This window comes from Falco biarmicus, chromosome 2 (genome assembly GCF_023638135.1).
Source record: "Falco biarmicus isolate bFalBia1 chromosome 2, bFalBia1.pri, whole genome shotgun sequence".
Classification (NCBI taxonomy): Eukaryota; Metazoa; Chordata; class Aves; order Falconiformes; family Falconidae; genus Falco; species Falco biarmicus.
In genome coordinates, this window is record NC_079289.1 from 80,249,469 (window position 1) to 80,265,040 (window position 15,572).

Here is a 15,572-nt window from a genome sequence, read left to right on the forward strand (position 1 = left end):
GACCCCTCTGTGGGCCTGATGCACCTCTAGGGAAGAGGTTATTATCCAGAGGTTGAAAGTGGTTGGCTGTAACCCAACCTGACGTGGGACATTTGAAATTATTTGAAAATGGCTGAATTGTTGGCCCAAGAAGTGCACACACTTGCTACAGTTTTTGAAATAACAGTGTGAAAAAAGTTATTTATTTTCAAGCAAATGGCATTTGTGGTGTGTAATCAGGGTGTTCACCACCTTGAAGTGGATGTTGAGGGAGGCATCTCCATGAGATGAAGACGGATTACTGGTCTACCTTTGTAACAGTCATTTAAATGGACCACTGCCATCTTTGCAGTGCCCGAAAGGCAGCAGATACCCATCCAAGCCCATCTCTGTGCACTTTTTCATGCATGCTCTCTCTGCCCTTTGTCTCTCTCAACGAATCAGCAGCTACAATGAGCACCCTAAGGCAAGATACATGGCACTTTAATCAGCATGCCAATGCCTACAAAAGAGCCTGCTTGTGTTTTTCCCCCTATAAAGTGCTTTCCTAAGCAGTTGTCTTCACTGGAATGTCATGGGAATTTTGCTGCACTGTGTTTCTAGACCAGAAATGGTTTTAAAGTCACAGCTGTAAAAAATGTCCTGTTAGCAGTGCTTGCTTATTGAGCAGGTATATTGATGCAGGCTCAATAACAGCTGCTACTGACTTCTACGTTCTACTAAATAGCTGGATTAGCAAGGTCAAATCATACAGCTGTCATTCTTCACTCTGTTTTGATGTGGTAGATATTGAGCACTCCTACAGTCCAGCTAAAGCTGGGGAAGAAAATAGAAATTGCTTCTCAGTTCATCTTTCCTGGTGATTCCCCATCCTCAGTCTATCACTAACCGCGACAAGTCAAGCACAGAGTGCCATCTCCAGCATGTGTCACTGGGTGGGGGTGGAGCAGACTTGCAAATATAGGTCTCTTATTAGGGGTTTTTCTGATTATGGTATGCCAGTCCCTCTTCCAGCACCGAGTCCCTGGCGCATTGCCCAAAAGTGCACTCCTTGCCTGTAGACAGTAGAAGTCTGTGCAGCAATGAAGAGCTGATACAGCCCCCTTCTTGCAAAGGCACGATGCTGGATACAGCACGGGGCATGTGTGCTGCTTCTGGGCTAGCGGAGGACTTGGTGCAAAGGTCAGGAGATGCCACATGAGAGGCCAGGAGAACAGGAGCCTCCCTGGCCATGGATGCAGCAGCTGTGCCTGGAGAGCTGAGGAGGGCTCAAGCTACACACTTCAGCTCTGGATTTTATACAACGTAGGGCCTTTATACTGAGGGCCACATAACATGGCCTTGCTCTGGCGTCAAGCTTCCCTTTGCAGTTGGAAGGGTTTCTCTTTGGCTGTTTGGGCCAGGGAAATACACTCAGCTTGAGAAGTAGGTATGCAGAGGCAAGTGCTTACCTCCAAAGACTACTGTTATCTGGAAGATAGCAAGCTAAAGAGGTGTGAAACTAGGCAGCAGCAGCTGTGAAGCCTCAGCAGTTTCCTTTGCACCTTCTTTTGTCTGGCTGGTAACACCACTTCCCTCCTCTTGCCTATCTGTGTAGGCCAGATATTAGTTGAATATGACACACTGCCTAGGGGCTGCTTGGGAAAATCTAGTTTTCTGTGGCCCAGAATGAGCTGGAGAAAACTTTGAAAATGAACTTTAAAAATCAGATCCTGGTTTAAGGGTGAAAATGAAAGCTAATCTCATTTGAAAATGAGCATCTCTGTCTGTTGTTAGAGCAAGCTGATGGGATGGATGAGATTCCTGACTCAGGTAATCTTGTAGGCAGTTTGGGTGTTGGTACTTTTCAGAGGTTCAAAAAAGTCTTTTACATGTGGCTGGGAACAGTAACAATGACCCTGTTCAACCCCTTCCAGAGTTGCTCAAATTTTCAGACCCTAGAGCACGTTTTTGCCAAAGTGCTTTGTAAAGGAAAAGCCAACCTTGCAGTGTGGCAACCTATGGGAATAGATGTTAAATGGATGTAGGCACATTGTGATCTCAACTGAAGACTGCACATTGCTTCAGATATGCTGTGAAGACACTGGAAAAATTGCCAGCGCTATAGTTTATGGAGATGAAAAGCACTTGCCAACTACAGCAAGCCACAGAGCGGCCACGTCAAAACCCTTGCAGTAACATTCACTGAAGAAGGGCAGTTTTTTTCAGGGCAAAGTCTCTTCTGCTTTGTATGAAGACATTTATTACATGGTGTTACAAGGCCTGCACTTTTACTTAACATGGCCTGAAATTCTTGGGCTCTGGGAATCCCAAAGAGGAGGAGCAGTTTTCAGGAAAGCTGTCCTCATTTTCTCATATATATATGCCAATCTTTTTTCATGCCTTTATTGATTACAGCAGGTAGTCTCTTTTCTGATTGTTTACTTCTTCAACCAAGCTGGGTCCTTGCAGGTCAAGATAATCCAGCCCCCTGGATCAGGGCAGGGGGGTTGAAACGAAGTGGCGCAACCGCAGCAGCGTGCAGTGGCTGAAGGACTGGCCTGTTCACAGCTGCAGCCTCTTGAAACTCTTGTCTTCAGGAAAAAGAAATGCCCACATTCCAGAAGAAGTAGTGCAAGGGAGGAGGAGCAGAGTGCACAGGGACTGGCATGATGGCTGGTGTAGTGGTATGGGTTGGAAGAACAGGGGGAAGGGTGCTATGTGCCAGGCTCTTGGAAACACTTTTCACTGAAGGGAACATCCCTTTGCCTTCTGCGGATACTTTCTTTACACCCATTCGGGGGTGGGGGTGGAGGGGAGCACAGTGGGCCGTAAGCAGGTCCAGTCCTATAGCCAATGTGGTTGTGCGTGGTTCCCCATTTTCCCTTTCCAGGGTAATTAGTGCTGATATCTGCATGTCTCTTTGCAGGTAAGGCCCTCCCAGCTGGGAAGTATGGCCCATCCTAGACAGGAGCAAGCTGATGGAGCCCCCAGGACCACATTTTGTCACCACAGAGATTTAGTGTCTGCCTCTTGCTCTTATCCCTCTTATCCTCAGGTCATCCCTGGGCTGGGAGCAAGCTTCCAACCATAGGCTGGGACACTGAAAGAGGAATGGCCACAATAGGGCTGTAAAAGCACTCAGATCCTCATGCCCTTCAGAGGATGATGGCCTGCTTTTTGCTGAGGTGTTGTGAAGAGCAAGCAGCTCTTTGGAAGTAACAACTTTTTTAGGTACCCTGGAACAGGACTGTAAAGCAACACAGATCCAGAGGAAGACTGAACATCATTGACAGAAGGTTGTAATCACTCAGCAGCACAGGAATACACAGAGGTATCCTGATGAATAAAACTGGGGAGTCAGAGAGGAAAGCTGGACAAGACTTCAGAGTGAGAAGGAAAGGTTGGATGCACTCAGTCAGCAGCAAAACAGCACGTAGCACTGGAAGAGGCACTTTTCAGGTAGCTCAGAGAAGTTAGAAAGCATTCCTCTTGTCATGCAGTAGGTGGGGAAAGAACACCAAGTGTTGGGCAGCATTACTTAGTGCTATTTTCTATTTCTTCATCTGCCCGAATGCTATCAGAAGCCTCCAGAACTGCTCTCCTACATCCACAGCTGCTCATAAAGGGCATTATTAAACATTTATGGCTGAGAGCACCCTCACTGGGTCACAGAAAAGCTCCTCTGTGATCTACAGGTCATTGTGTCACCCTTGTAAGTGAGAAATGTTATGCAAGGACTTCTGTGTTTGCATGCTGTGAGTTTAGATTTGAGGCCCTGCATTTAAAAATTATTGCTCTAAATTTCCCTCCTATTATTGCAGCCACAGCTGCAGCTCCCCTTCTCTGCACCGCTCTTCCCAGCTGTAACATGCAAAATTCTGCATTTCTTTTACTCAACAGCTGCAGCAAGGATTTTTCTGTTTGCTTGTTTTCCCTCACTGTATTCGGTCCCCTAGCTATGAACTTTTGGCAAAATATGAAGAGAAAAAGAAGAAAGGGAAAAGAGGCGTTGTTTTAGGCTGGAGATGCTGTGACAGATCTTTGTCATTTAACCTTAATTATACACAGCAGAGCCACTGTTGTCAGTGTTGCATCAACTATCTGAAGTCTTACCCCATCTGCTGCACCTGAGCTTAACACGTCGCTATGGGCTAAAGTCTGGGAAATGCGATGCTTTTCAGCTTGATTATCCCTTAGTTTGTGGTCTTCTCCCCAAGTGTGTGCTCTAGTCCCCAGCCTGTGTGCTCTATTTACCTTGCAAGATAAGAGACATCAAGGGGATGGCTGGCTCACACTGCCTCCTTCCCCTCCTCTGGTGATGCAACGCAGCCATAAACCTGCCGTGCGTAACAGCAGAGAAGAACTGCTGAGAGCAGGCCCTGGCGTTGTTAGTGCGTACACACAGTGACGCACGCAGAGCCAGTCTCAGCATTTTGTTCGCCAGCCTATTGCGCTAATCTTTTTGCCGCTAACCTCCACCACCCTCATACTAATGCTCATCCTCACATGAGTGCACATAAACCCAGCAAGAGGATTTGGGAGCAGCTTAGACAAATGGTTTATTAGGGTCTTTCTCTGCCAAGTGATGTTTTTTCCTAAGGTTCCCATCACCAAGCTACTGTAAAAATAAATTCTCCAAGTCACCAGACAGCTGCCACCGTAACAGACTCATCTGGCATCCAGGCATAAGGGACGGGGACCATTATCCCATCAAGAGCTAGCTTTTTTTCTCTCAGTGAGGCTGCTGGATGAACAGAGTGGATCCTTTTGAGCCAGATGAAAGCTGTGATTATTTTGTGTTTCTCCTCAGCACAGGGAGATTTGTAGGTCCTGTGGTGCTGCACAGGTACTTCTGAGCCCAGTGGAGGTTCAGAGAGGTTCACCCCCGTGGTTGCCAGTTGAAGGACGGGCTCCCTGCAGTAGGATCTGGATGCTGTTTGTGTTGTGCAGTTGCGGTAGGCTATCTAGGTTAAATTTAAATAACCTAATTGTACAGGTAGCCTGTGTACACACAGTACCTGTTGGAGAATTGTGCTTGTTTCAGCCTCTGCAGTACCAACAGGTCCCTCAATGCCTCTTACTCTCTAAACTGAATCGATAATGTGACTTGTCTGCCCAAACCCCCTTTCATCAGTGTCCCTTTTACATCTGATACTGCCTTCTTGTCCTGTCAACCTCCTGTCTTCTCCATGAGCCAACCTCCACGGTCGCTCTAACACCAACAAACAACTCAATTCCCAGTGCCGTGTTACACCTGAGCACTAAACAACTACTGCAGCATCACCTGCAATTAGGCACTTTTCTGAGCTTTCCTGGGTGGTTTAACAATTCATGCAATGACATCTGCCTTCAGTGTCTAGTGTTTTCTCCCCAAGCCCTGCTCAGACAGCGAGAGGCAGACTCAAACCAGGACTGTGTACTTCACTGCAGAATTACCAAGTGGCTGCAGGGTTTGTAAATGCCCTTTACAGAGCTGCTTGTCCTGATCAGACCACCTTCCTTCCATGAGATCATCTTTTCTCTGCTGTTTTCTTCCAGTGCTCCTACAGACCTCCTCCTCCTGCCTCTCCTTCCCCGCTACATCAGCACCGCTCGTTCAGTTTCCCTCTTTCCCTGGACCAGCTGATAAAGCCACTTTTCTTCCTGGCTAACCCCTCTTGCAATCACTTTTCCCCTCTCCAGACACTGCCCCTAGTCTTGTCTGCTCCCCAAGCCTTCCACATTGCCTGTTTGCCAAGTGAATATCCACGGTAGAGCATTCCCCGTGATACCCCTGCTCCTCCCGCTGTTCCATACCTTCCCAGTGCAGAGGCTGGGTATCAGTCCTCTGGAGAAAAAAAAAAAATCTACAGGGTCATTCTGCAATAGGCTCTGTAGGATGATCTGCCCAATGCAGGAATGCTCATGTTGGCCATGCAGAAATAACTCACATCTAAACTGTCAAGAGTAAAAAATTGTATATAGTCAAAGAACCATATAGCAAGATTTTATTTTATTTTTTTAAAAAAGGTCTCAATCTGAAGATATCTCTTATTTATTTATTTATTTATTTATTTATTTGGTAGAAGTTCATACCAAAAAGCAATGGACATAATTTCTCCTTTTCTCTGAAAAGTAGTCAAGGTTTTAATTCCTCAAACTGTTATAGCGCTTAGCATAATTATTTGTTTTAGATGAGTAAATATCATGTCACAAAACAACTCTACCCTCTCAAATTCTCTGGTCTGAAAAAAATGGGTGTAATTTCCAGAGCAAAGGGAATATTTTATACTGCAGGAAGAGGGGCCAATGGAAAGCCCATGGAGATGAGATCTGATTGCAAAGTAGCGGGACTCTCAGCAGCAAGCTCTGTGGAGTTGCGAGAGAAGGGGTTTTATTCACAGAAAAGGCTAGGGGAGTGAAAAGGGCTCAAATTGCACCTCTGCCTTTCTGGGTGAGAGGTTATTTTACTTGTTCCCAGTCACCATGATGATACCTACCTCCTCTGGAAAGTGCTCTGAGATCTACAGATGGGGAGAAGCATCATTGCTGTAAATTTCCAAACCTGCTCCTCTTCTAGTTCTCCCGCTCTCCAGGCGTGCTAGATGCTCTCCTCACATCTCCCACTCTCTGGGTGTGCTGCTGCAGACTGGGAAGCAGAGAGCATCTCTCATTCCCTATGCAAATCCATTGATGAATACATAAAATGCATTGTGCTGCTAAAACTTGCTGAGCTTGTTTGAAAAAATGCCAAGGATTAACAGCACGTAAATTCACCATTGATTTGACAACAATGATGTTATGTGCCCTAAACACTGATGGGATTTGTTCAGTGTTTAGGATGTGGGCTCTGAGGTGGAAAAAAGGGATTGCTAGTAATTTTTTAAGCCTCTTTGGCTGCACCAAGGCAGACTGTTGGTATTATATAAATACTTTAGATAAAATAAATATCAGTGTTTGTATGAGGAGAGTGGATATTTAACTTTTCCAGTATACAGCTGAATAATAAATCTGACTGTGGATCGCTATAAGCCAAGAAATAAAAATTGCCCCATCCCTCTAAAACAGGGAGGAAGGAGATGTTGGAGTGGAAAAAGAATCCCAAAGGCCAGCAGTAGAACAGAGGGGTGTGCCTTAAAAGCAATGGGACACAGAGTTATAAAATAAAATTAGGTAGAAAACATCACCTCCACAACTTGTTCTGTCTGTGATTGCTCTCTCCCTGCCTCTGGTGTTCTGCAACATTACAACCACGGTCCCTGTGAGACAAAAAACTGTTGTGACCAAAAGTGGGGGCCACCTGGGACAAAACTTGTGGTACAGGGATTGACCATTCATTAAGCAAGAGTTGCAGAGGCGAGGGAAGAGACTGTGTGATGACTTACACCAGGAAAGGCTCGGTCCCTCACTCTCTAAGCCAGGCTGTTGGGAGTTGCATTGGCTCACCTGCTCCCAGCTGGGCAGGTGATGGCTGTTTGGGAGGCACGGGAATTTGCATAATTCTGTAGGGGCATGCTGACCTCTCTTTAAAAGAAAAGCAAACCAAGTTGGTGTGGGTTGTTGGGTTTTTTTTTGATACACTTGCTGTAAGTTAGGCTCCCAGATCTATATTTAAACTTGTTAATACATGGCCTGATTTTCAAAGGTGCTCAGCACGTATCAACCCTCCCACTAACAGGCTTCCTTCTTGCTATGAACTATCCTCAAAGAGGGGTTTTCAAGTGTTTTCTTTGCTTTTAACAAGAAACACTTATTCATCTAATAAAAAAAATATAACATCTGCCTTCTTTCATGTCAGCCCTCCCACAGCGTTAGCCCTGCAGCCCCAGCCACAGTTAAGCCTGGTGTGCAAATGGCGCTGGTCCTCACCTCCCATGCATGATAAACTTTAGCAAGATATCAACAGCATTCAAAATCGGCAGAAATCACTACTTCAGTGCTTCCTGTGATGTTCGGTGGGCGTTGAGTGCAGAACAAAATGCTTCTAGCTGCAGTTATAATCAGTTGCTCCTTCCGCCATCAGAATCCCAGACATGGTGGAAAGGTTTGGAGCTCCTGGCCATGGCACTGCCCTGGGTGGTTTTGCTGTTTGAGGAACAGATAATGAGTCTTCTGAAGAAAGGACTCTGCCCTTAAAAGGAAAGAAATAAGTGCTCTGTGTTCATTTCTCGGGAGAGCTTTTAGTAAGTGCTTAGCAGCTCAGGAGCCAAAACTGATAATGCTGGCTCCCCAGTGAGCCTGCCCCTTTAGCTTGACTGCTTGCGTACTGTGTCGACTTCTTTCGTCCTTTCCAAAGCTAGGTCTGTGTGAGATTAGGAAAAGCAGGGTCGTTTTTTCTCCCTCACCAGTTTCCTCACACCCGTTACTTACTATTTTCCACTACAGCAAGGCTGATAGGAAGAAAACTTGCAACAAAATCATGTTATTACCTGTCCTGGCTCTGTGCGACTGTCATAAACTTTTTGTACCTCATAGAAATGTCCCTTAAATGAAGCCTTAGTCTGATTAGCATGCTGCAATAATTTTATTATTAAATTTTTTAATTGGAATTGTTGGAAGTTGGAAGAGATTATTCCTTCCCTTATATTTGCACTAAATAGTTTACATCTAAATGCTGAGGACCATCTAAATGAGTACAGTTGTACCTTTTTGGGTTGACGGGTCTAGTGGAAAGAAAAAGCACCAGAACTCATTCCTGTTTTCTGTAAGAACTCTCCGAAGAGTTGCACCCTCTGCCCATTAACAGAGACCACCTGGCTCCACAGACATGCAGACCAGAGCAGAGAGGCTGCCTTTCTTGGCTCTCCTGGGGCTGCGACACAGTAATCCCACTTACAATAGCCGTTCAGAATCCTATACTAACAGTTACACCTGACCACTGGAACACTTGCTTTTCTCTTTACATTGGGCTTGTACATAGCTTGGCAGGGGGGTTGGAAACAGTGCTGGACTCGCCTGGAAATTGGCAGGTGAGAGTCATTCCTGTGAACAGAGTAGCAGCTAAGTACAAGCAAGGGCTGTGCTTGATCACTGGTGCCCGCTTGACTCGGAAATATGGTCTAGGATTTATGCAGCTTGTTCTGTGTGACATCCTTCACTAAATGTCTCATGTGCTGGCAATTGTGCATGACAGTTTAGGAAAGGGGCTCTTTCAAAGGTAAGCTAGAGAGCAGATCCTACTGGAAGGCCTTTTGGGTTGGACTTGCATTCTAAATTTGCAGTGAGGCACTGGGAAAACCTGCCTGGATTCATTGCTTATGGGTGTGCTCGTGAGCATGTGCGCTAATTTTTCTTCCTTTTGTAGGAACACCAACATATCTCACTGCTTTTGCCCAGTAGGTGATAATGATGCCCAAATGTTGTGCATCCAGTGAGAAGTCTGGTCCCCTGAACTGGTGCAAAATGATTGCTTTCTCCTCTCATACTGATATCCCACTGTATGGGATTCATCTCACCAGCTCTGCTTGTCCAGAAGGAGGTTAGAATTAGAATCGCCTCCCTTAAGGCAGCAGTTCAGGCTCCCTCCTTAGTCAGTCAAGGTGTAGGTACTGCTGAAAGGGGTCTCATTTCACCTTTCCTACCCACCTACATCATAACGTGAGCCATCTGGAGGCATCTGTCTCCCCCCACTGACTGGACAGGGAGTCTGGACAACTCATTTGGACTGGACAGCTAAATTTTAGACTGTTGGAAATCAGATGTGATGACTCTCAGGAGACTGTTTGTTGCCCAGACGCATGCAGGCAGTGTGAAGTCTGTATCAGAAAAAACCCTTCTGTAAATAGAATTTACATTTCAGTGAAATATTTTGCCCATAAAAGACAAAAATTTCTGTCACAGATAAAATGGTTATGATTAATTTTAGGGAGAGCCATGAAAATGTGAGTCCAGAGGAAACTAAAGTATAAAACCATAAAGTCAGCTGCCACTTTTCAAGTATTTGAATGTGTGTAACTATACATTATTTTAGATTAATTTCAGGTGAAGGCATATCAGATGAAGGCATATTTGTTGTTTTTCTCTCAGCAGCCCATTCCCATCATCCCACTGAACATACAGGGTGCTCTGATCACATGTTGAACACAGACATGCTCGGATCTGGGAGCAAGCTTCAGGCTGTGGGTAGATAATGGATTTTGTTGGGCTTCCCTGTGAGAGAAGTGGTGGGTGTGTGGGCAAGCGTCTGCTTTCCTGGTGCCTAAGAGCATCTATGTGCTGCTGGTCAGTGTAGCTGAGAGAGGTATGACCCACCTGGGATCTTTTCTTCCTCCTCACCCCAATAACCCACCCCCATTCCTGCACAGGGAACACGTTGGAGGTCAGGGCTCAAGGATTTGGCAGTTTCTTAAAGACTGAAAGATGCCCAGAGAGGTGCCTGCCATTGTGTGCATTGCTCCCTGTGCTCCTGGCATAACCCTTGGCTTGGGAAACAGAAAGGGGATGTTCCCAACACACTGCAGGGATTGCATCCACCCCTCATGCATGGCTGGGGCCCAAACGGTATGTCAGACCCCCCAAATCTGTCTCGCAGTCTGTGTCAGGGCACAGTTCCCATCTGCTCCTCTACCAGCCAAATAGTTTGCTTTATGTGCTCCAGTGAGTGGCTTGGGATTTGAACCTCTTCTTGTATCTCTCCTTTTGTTCTCCATGTGTCAGGTCACTGCTGCCATCTGGTTAAATACAGGTTAGCAGGTCTCTGGTACTGGGTGGCTGAAGAGACATTTTCTTCTGTCCTGGGGCAAAGACCCAAATTTCATAGAGCTCTTGAAAAAATATCTTTGAGTTCTTTATGACTTTTGTTTGCTTCCCCTTCATTTTCTCAAGCAGAGATGACAGATTTGGGAAAAATGACAGATTTAGGACAGTAGGACTGAGTTAGGGGTTAGATCTGTTGTGCTTTTTCCCTCCACGTCTTCAGGAGGGATTGATCTCATTTTGGCAGCTGGTTTTAAAAAAGCCTTCGTGCTGGAGAGCCATGGCCAGACCACAGGGCCTTTTATTGCTGGAATTAGATGAGGTTGAACCTAAACTCCTGTCTGTCTTCTTTGTGGTCTCTACTGCCTTTCTGGGTGTTTTTCTGCTCAACCTTTTGCTTTCCATGAAGGAAAGTCTCTGTAATGGTTCCCTTTTTTCCTTCCCTGCCTCCATGCAGTGTGGGGAGGAGTCATGTGTGGGAGTCAAGGCCAAGGATTTTCCAAGACCACGTAGCACCTAGATGCCAGGTGATGTTCAGCTGAATGTTAGTTTGCCTCAGTGCTTTTCTTTTTCCCTCTGGCCTGGCCTGATCCCATTTCTCCCAAAGCATGGATGCCAGAATCTCAGCCACCCTCGGTTTATTTAATCCCTGGCACCATGAGAGGATAATTCAGCCCCTCAGCTCTGAAGTGCCTTTTGGAGGTGCCCTCTCCTCTCTCTCCCTCACTCTGCTGACTGCAGAAGGTGCTGAGATGCGCAAGACTCCTGATGTAGGTGCTTCTGCTGGCCAGAAGGCCCCTAGAAAGCAGTCCATGCATCACTGGCTCCAGTGGAACTGGGGTTTTGGCTGTCACCGCAGCCTCGTGCCGAGCCTTGCTGTGGAGCTGGGCAGCCTCACTGCCCTTTTGCCGCCCAGTGCCCTCAGGTCCCTAGCAGAGTTTGCTGTCCACGTGCCCCTTCCCCAGTCTGTCCAGGCCGGCAGATGACCCCTAAAAAGTGGCTTTAAGTCAAACAGAAATGCAAAACAGCTGTAACCATAAATGCATGTTATGCAGGATCTGTGTCATGACACCGGGAAATAAATGAATCTCCCATAACACGCCTAAATCAAAACAGGGACACGCTCAAGAGCAGCTTTGGGACTGCTGTTACAGTCAGTGATCAAACTTATTTTTCCTTCTTTCTTTTGGCAAAGTATTTGTTTGTTAAAAACATTTGTTTTGTCAAACCCATGTTCATGCTCTGCATCATGCGTTACTCCTGCTTCCCTGTCAGTCCCACCAGGATCCCTGTGCCCAGGGTGTCAGGCCCCTCTCAAGTGGTGGAGACACTTTACAGCATGTCACAAAAAAGGCATCCCTTTCTTCAACCTGAATCAAACTCTTTTTTCCTCACTTGGAAGAAGGCTGTTTCATTTATTTGGAAGAGATTTTGTGTCTCTGTTTCAAGGAGAGGCAGAAACAGAAGCAAATTATCAAAAAGACAAGGGCGGGTTACAAAGACCCACAGAGCAGACCTCCTTCACAGGCATCCTTGAGATGCTCAGTGGGGTGTCCTGTTGAGCCATCTTGACCCCGTTGAAGATCTGCCAGTACCACTGGGCACCCTGTGCCTCACAGCCTGCAGCCTGGCATTGTCCCTCTGGGAGATCTGGCACCAATTCCAACCAGACTGTCATTTCCAGGTCAGTCTCCGCATTTCTGCTGACCACGTTGCCTCCATCATGAGATCATGTCTTTCCAGAGAAATCCCGCTAATGCCTTCATTCTGCGAGACCAGTATATATAGGGGGAGCTTCCCTGGGGCTGCACTGCGCAGTCCAGCCAAGGCATCGCTGTCTTCCCAGCGACTGCACTGTCCCCACTGCTCTCCCCTTGCAGCCACAGGTCGCAGCAGCAGCAAGCATGGACATTACCATCCAGCACCCCTGGTTCAAGCGTGCTCTGGGACCCCTCATTCCAAGCCGTTTGTTTGACCAGTTTTTTGGAGAGGGTCTCCTTGAGTATGATCTCCTGCCTTTGTTCTCTTCCACTATCAGCCCCTACTACAGGCAGTCCCTCTTCCGCAGCGTGCTGGAGTCGGGCATTTCAGAGGTAAGGGACCTTTGGCTTCCTTTCTTATCCTTCCTCTCCCTCCTTACACCTCCACCTGCTCCTCCCCACCCACAGCTCGCTGGTGGGGGCTGGTGGCTGTAGCCCCATGCTGGGGTGCAAGGAGGACCTCCAACCCACTGCTGAGCACAGCCCGTCTGCCTCTTCTTGAGCATGGAGGGAAACCCTCACTAAGGAGGAGGCTTCCCTTTGAGAAACTGAAACCATTCTGGCTCCTGACGGTTGTTGCTGACACGTAAAAGGCTGCCTTTGCTGCCCTTGCACCCGCTGGCCATATGGCAAGGGAAGAGCTAGGGCTGCTCTTGGAGCCAGAGCCTGAGAGGGCAGCTCGGCGTGGGAGAGGACCCCGGTGAGCGGGAGCTTCCTCTGGCCCCCTCTTCTGCCTCGGGAGCTTGGTGGGTTTTGCAAGTCCACACTGGAAGACCCAGGAGCAGTTCTGTGAAGGCAGTGTGTAGGAAGAGTGCATAGCCATGGGGGCTGTGGTCCAAATTCAGGGACCGGTGTTTTCTCTAGCCCTCTCTTAGTGGCTTCCTCCCAGAGCTGAGACCACAAAAAAACCCCATAAATTGCTGAAAGGACAAAACGTGTGCTGTCAGAGAATATCATACTGGTTTCCATCCCCTCTGGCTGCTGAGTATAAATGCCCGGTGCATCTGGCAGATTGCTGAGTGCAAAGGGGTCCCCAGCACAAAAGTGGCGGTGAGAAGTGATGCCTCAGAGCAATAGCAATGGTGCAGACATCTGCCGTGGTCTCCCGGTGTCCCTGGGTCCCTGTGACTGGGAAGAAGACCCCAGCTGAGGCCCATAGTCACAGAAGGAGAAACTGTGCCACTGCTAGGCCACCCCGTCTCCGGCTTTTAAGCTGCCTTGATGCTGGTGCTGCCTCCACGCTTAGAGCTTGGGTCTTACTGTCTAACAATGCTTGTTTCAGGTGAGGTCTGACCGGGACAAGTTTACAATCATGCTGGATGTAAAACACTTCTCTCCCGAAGACCTGAGTGTGAAGATTATCGATGACTTTGTGGAAATCCATGGCAAGCACAGTGAAAGACAGGTAAGTGGAAGTGATGGTGAAGCAACTGAGGAGTCGAGCTCTATTTTCTTTCTTTCCAATGGTCCTCATCTGAAGGAAAAAAAAAAAAAGAATATATCAGAAGAAGGGGTTATTTATCGATTGTCATTATTGGCATGGCCTGTTCCCATAGAGCCTCAACCTGCTATCTGACAATGAGCTAATCCACTCGTCTTTTGCTTATTTTCAATCATCATTTTCCATAACCATCAGATGACGATGTCCATTGTTCACTAATAACACTGGACCAGACAAAGAACATCATTTGGCGCTGCCGAAGCATGGCTGAGTTTTCATAAGCCAGAATTGTTAGTGAAAACAGAGTTTTCATATGCTGATCTGGGAGAGAAAAGCAAGAGCAAACAAAACAAAAGAAAACCAACTGAGTGCCTTAGGCTTGGAAACTTTTAACGCGTATGTCATGGAAATATCTGTGGGGGTCAAAAAGTGAATTATACCAGCAGGGGTTTAATTCTTCTCATACACTTTTTTGGCCAGACAAAGCTCTAGCCTGGAAGCAGTATGTATTTTTTAATATAGCTATTTTATCCAGAGGAAGAAAGCAGCCGTTTTCATGGCTGACTTAAAAAAAAATAATTGTGTTTTTCATTCTTTTGGCCAAAAAATAAGGGGGCCAGGTTTGTGTACTTTGGCTGACACTGCATCGCTGCCTAGTAAGGGAATACATGGGTGCACACACACACATTGCTTATACCTTCACAGAACCCCAGACTTTCCAAGCATCCTTTGAAACTGGAAGCTGAGGCAGGGCACCCATCCAAATCAGTTCCCAATGTATAATACAGCCAAAATCACACCCTGCTGCTCTGCTTAGCTCTTGCAGCCTCAGGGGCATTGTGGGGGGACACCTGCCCCTACAGATCTGTAAAATAGAATAAAAAAGCAGAGATGCACCTGGCCATACTGGCAGCACAGTGTCACGATAAGCCAGGGGGAATGTCGACCCCACTCCAACGGATCCGGGGGATCACGTGGAGGGAGGCATAGCGTGGTGCCAGGGGAGTTCTGACGGGCCTTCTCCCCTTTCCCCACTGCCTCTCAGGACGACCACGGCTACATCTCCCGTGAATTTCACCGCCGGTACCGTCTGCCTGCCAATGTGGACCAGGCTGCCATCACCTGCTCCCTATCCAATGACGGCATGCTGACCTTCTCAGGCCCCAAGGTCCCCTCCAACATGGACGCCGGCCACAGCGAGCGGCCCATCCCCGTGTCCCGGGAGGAGAAGCCCACCTCTGCGCCTTCCTCCTAAGCCCGCCTGCTGCTGCAGTATGTGGGCTGCCACCGTCTGCAGGTCTCATTCCCAGAGCCATTGCATAGATATCACTGAATATCTAGAGGGGTTTATTTTGTTGGTTCCCCCCCCTCCCCACCCTTTGTTTCTCTTTTTTTCCCTTTTCCCTTGGATGGGACGAAGGGGCTGGGTGAGCAGCTGGTGGACTCTGAAGCTTAAACCTGTGAGCTGTGCTGTGGGGATGGCATGGATGGCACATGCTGCCATGCCGTTGTACTTGCTGAAAGTGTCTTTGCCTGGTGCTGTAGTCCATAGCCACCATCAGGCAGGAGGGAGTGCACAAGTAACACTGGCTCCTAGTGCACCAAGTCTTGAGGCCAGGCTTGGAGCAGGGGAAAAGCCCTGCAGACTTGCTCTACCCCACTCCGAGTTAAACTGGTTACTCTTAAAAAAAAGCAACAGGGCCAAGCCCCACGCCTGAGACCCTGCATATGTGTGA

The 15,572-nt window shown here is 47.5% G+C and overlaps 1 protein-coding gene across 1 annotated transcript; it reads left to right on the forward strand.

Moving 5' to 3' along the window:
• The first annotated feature begins 12,514 nt into the window (after positions 1–12,514).
• CRYAA (crystallin alpha A) lies at positions 12,515–15,169 on the forward strand. The gene is made up of 3 exons (XM_056328868.1): positions 12,515–12,728; positions 13,678–13,800; positions 14,882–15,169. The coding sequence occupies exons 1-3, from the start codon at positions 12,540–12,542 to the stop codon at positions 15,089–15,091; spliced, it is 522 nt and encodes a 173-aa protein (XP_056184843.1). The 5' UTR covers positions 12,515–12,539; the 3' UTR covers positions 15,092–15,169.
• Positions 15,170–15,572: the final 403 nt, after the last annotated feature.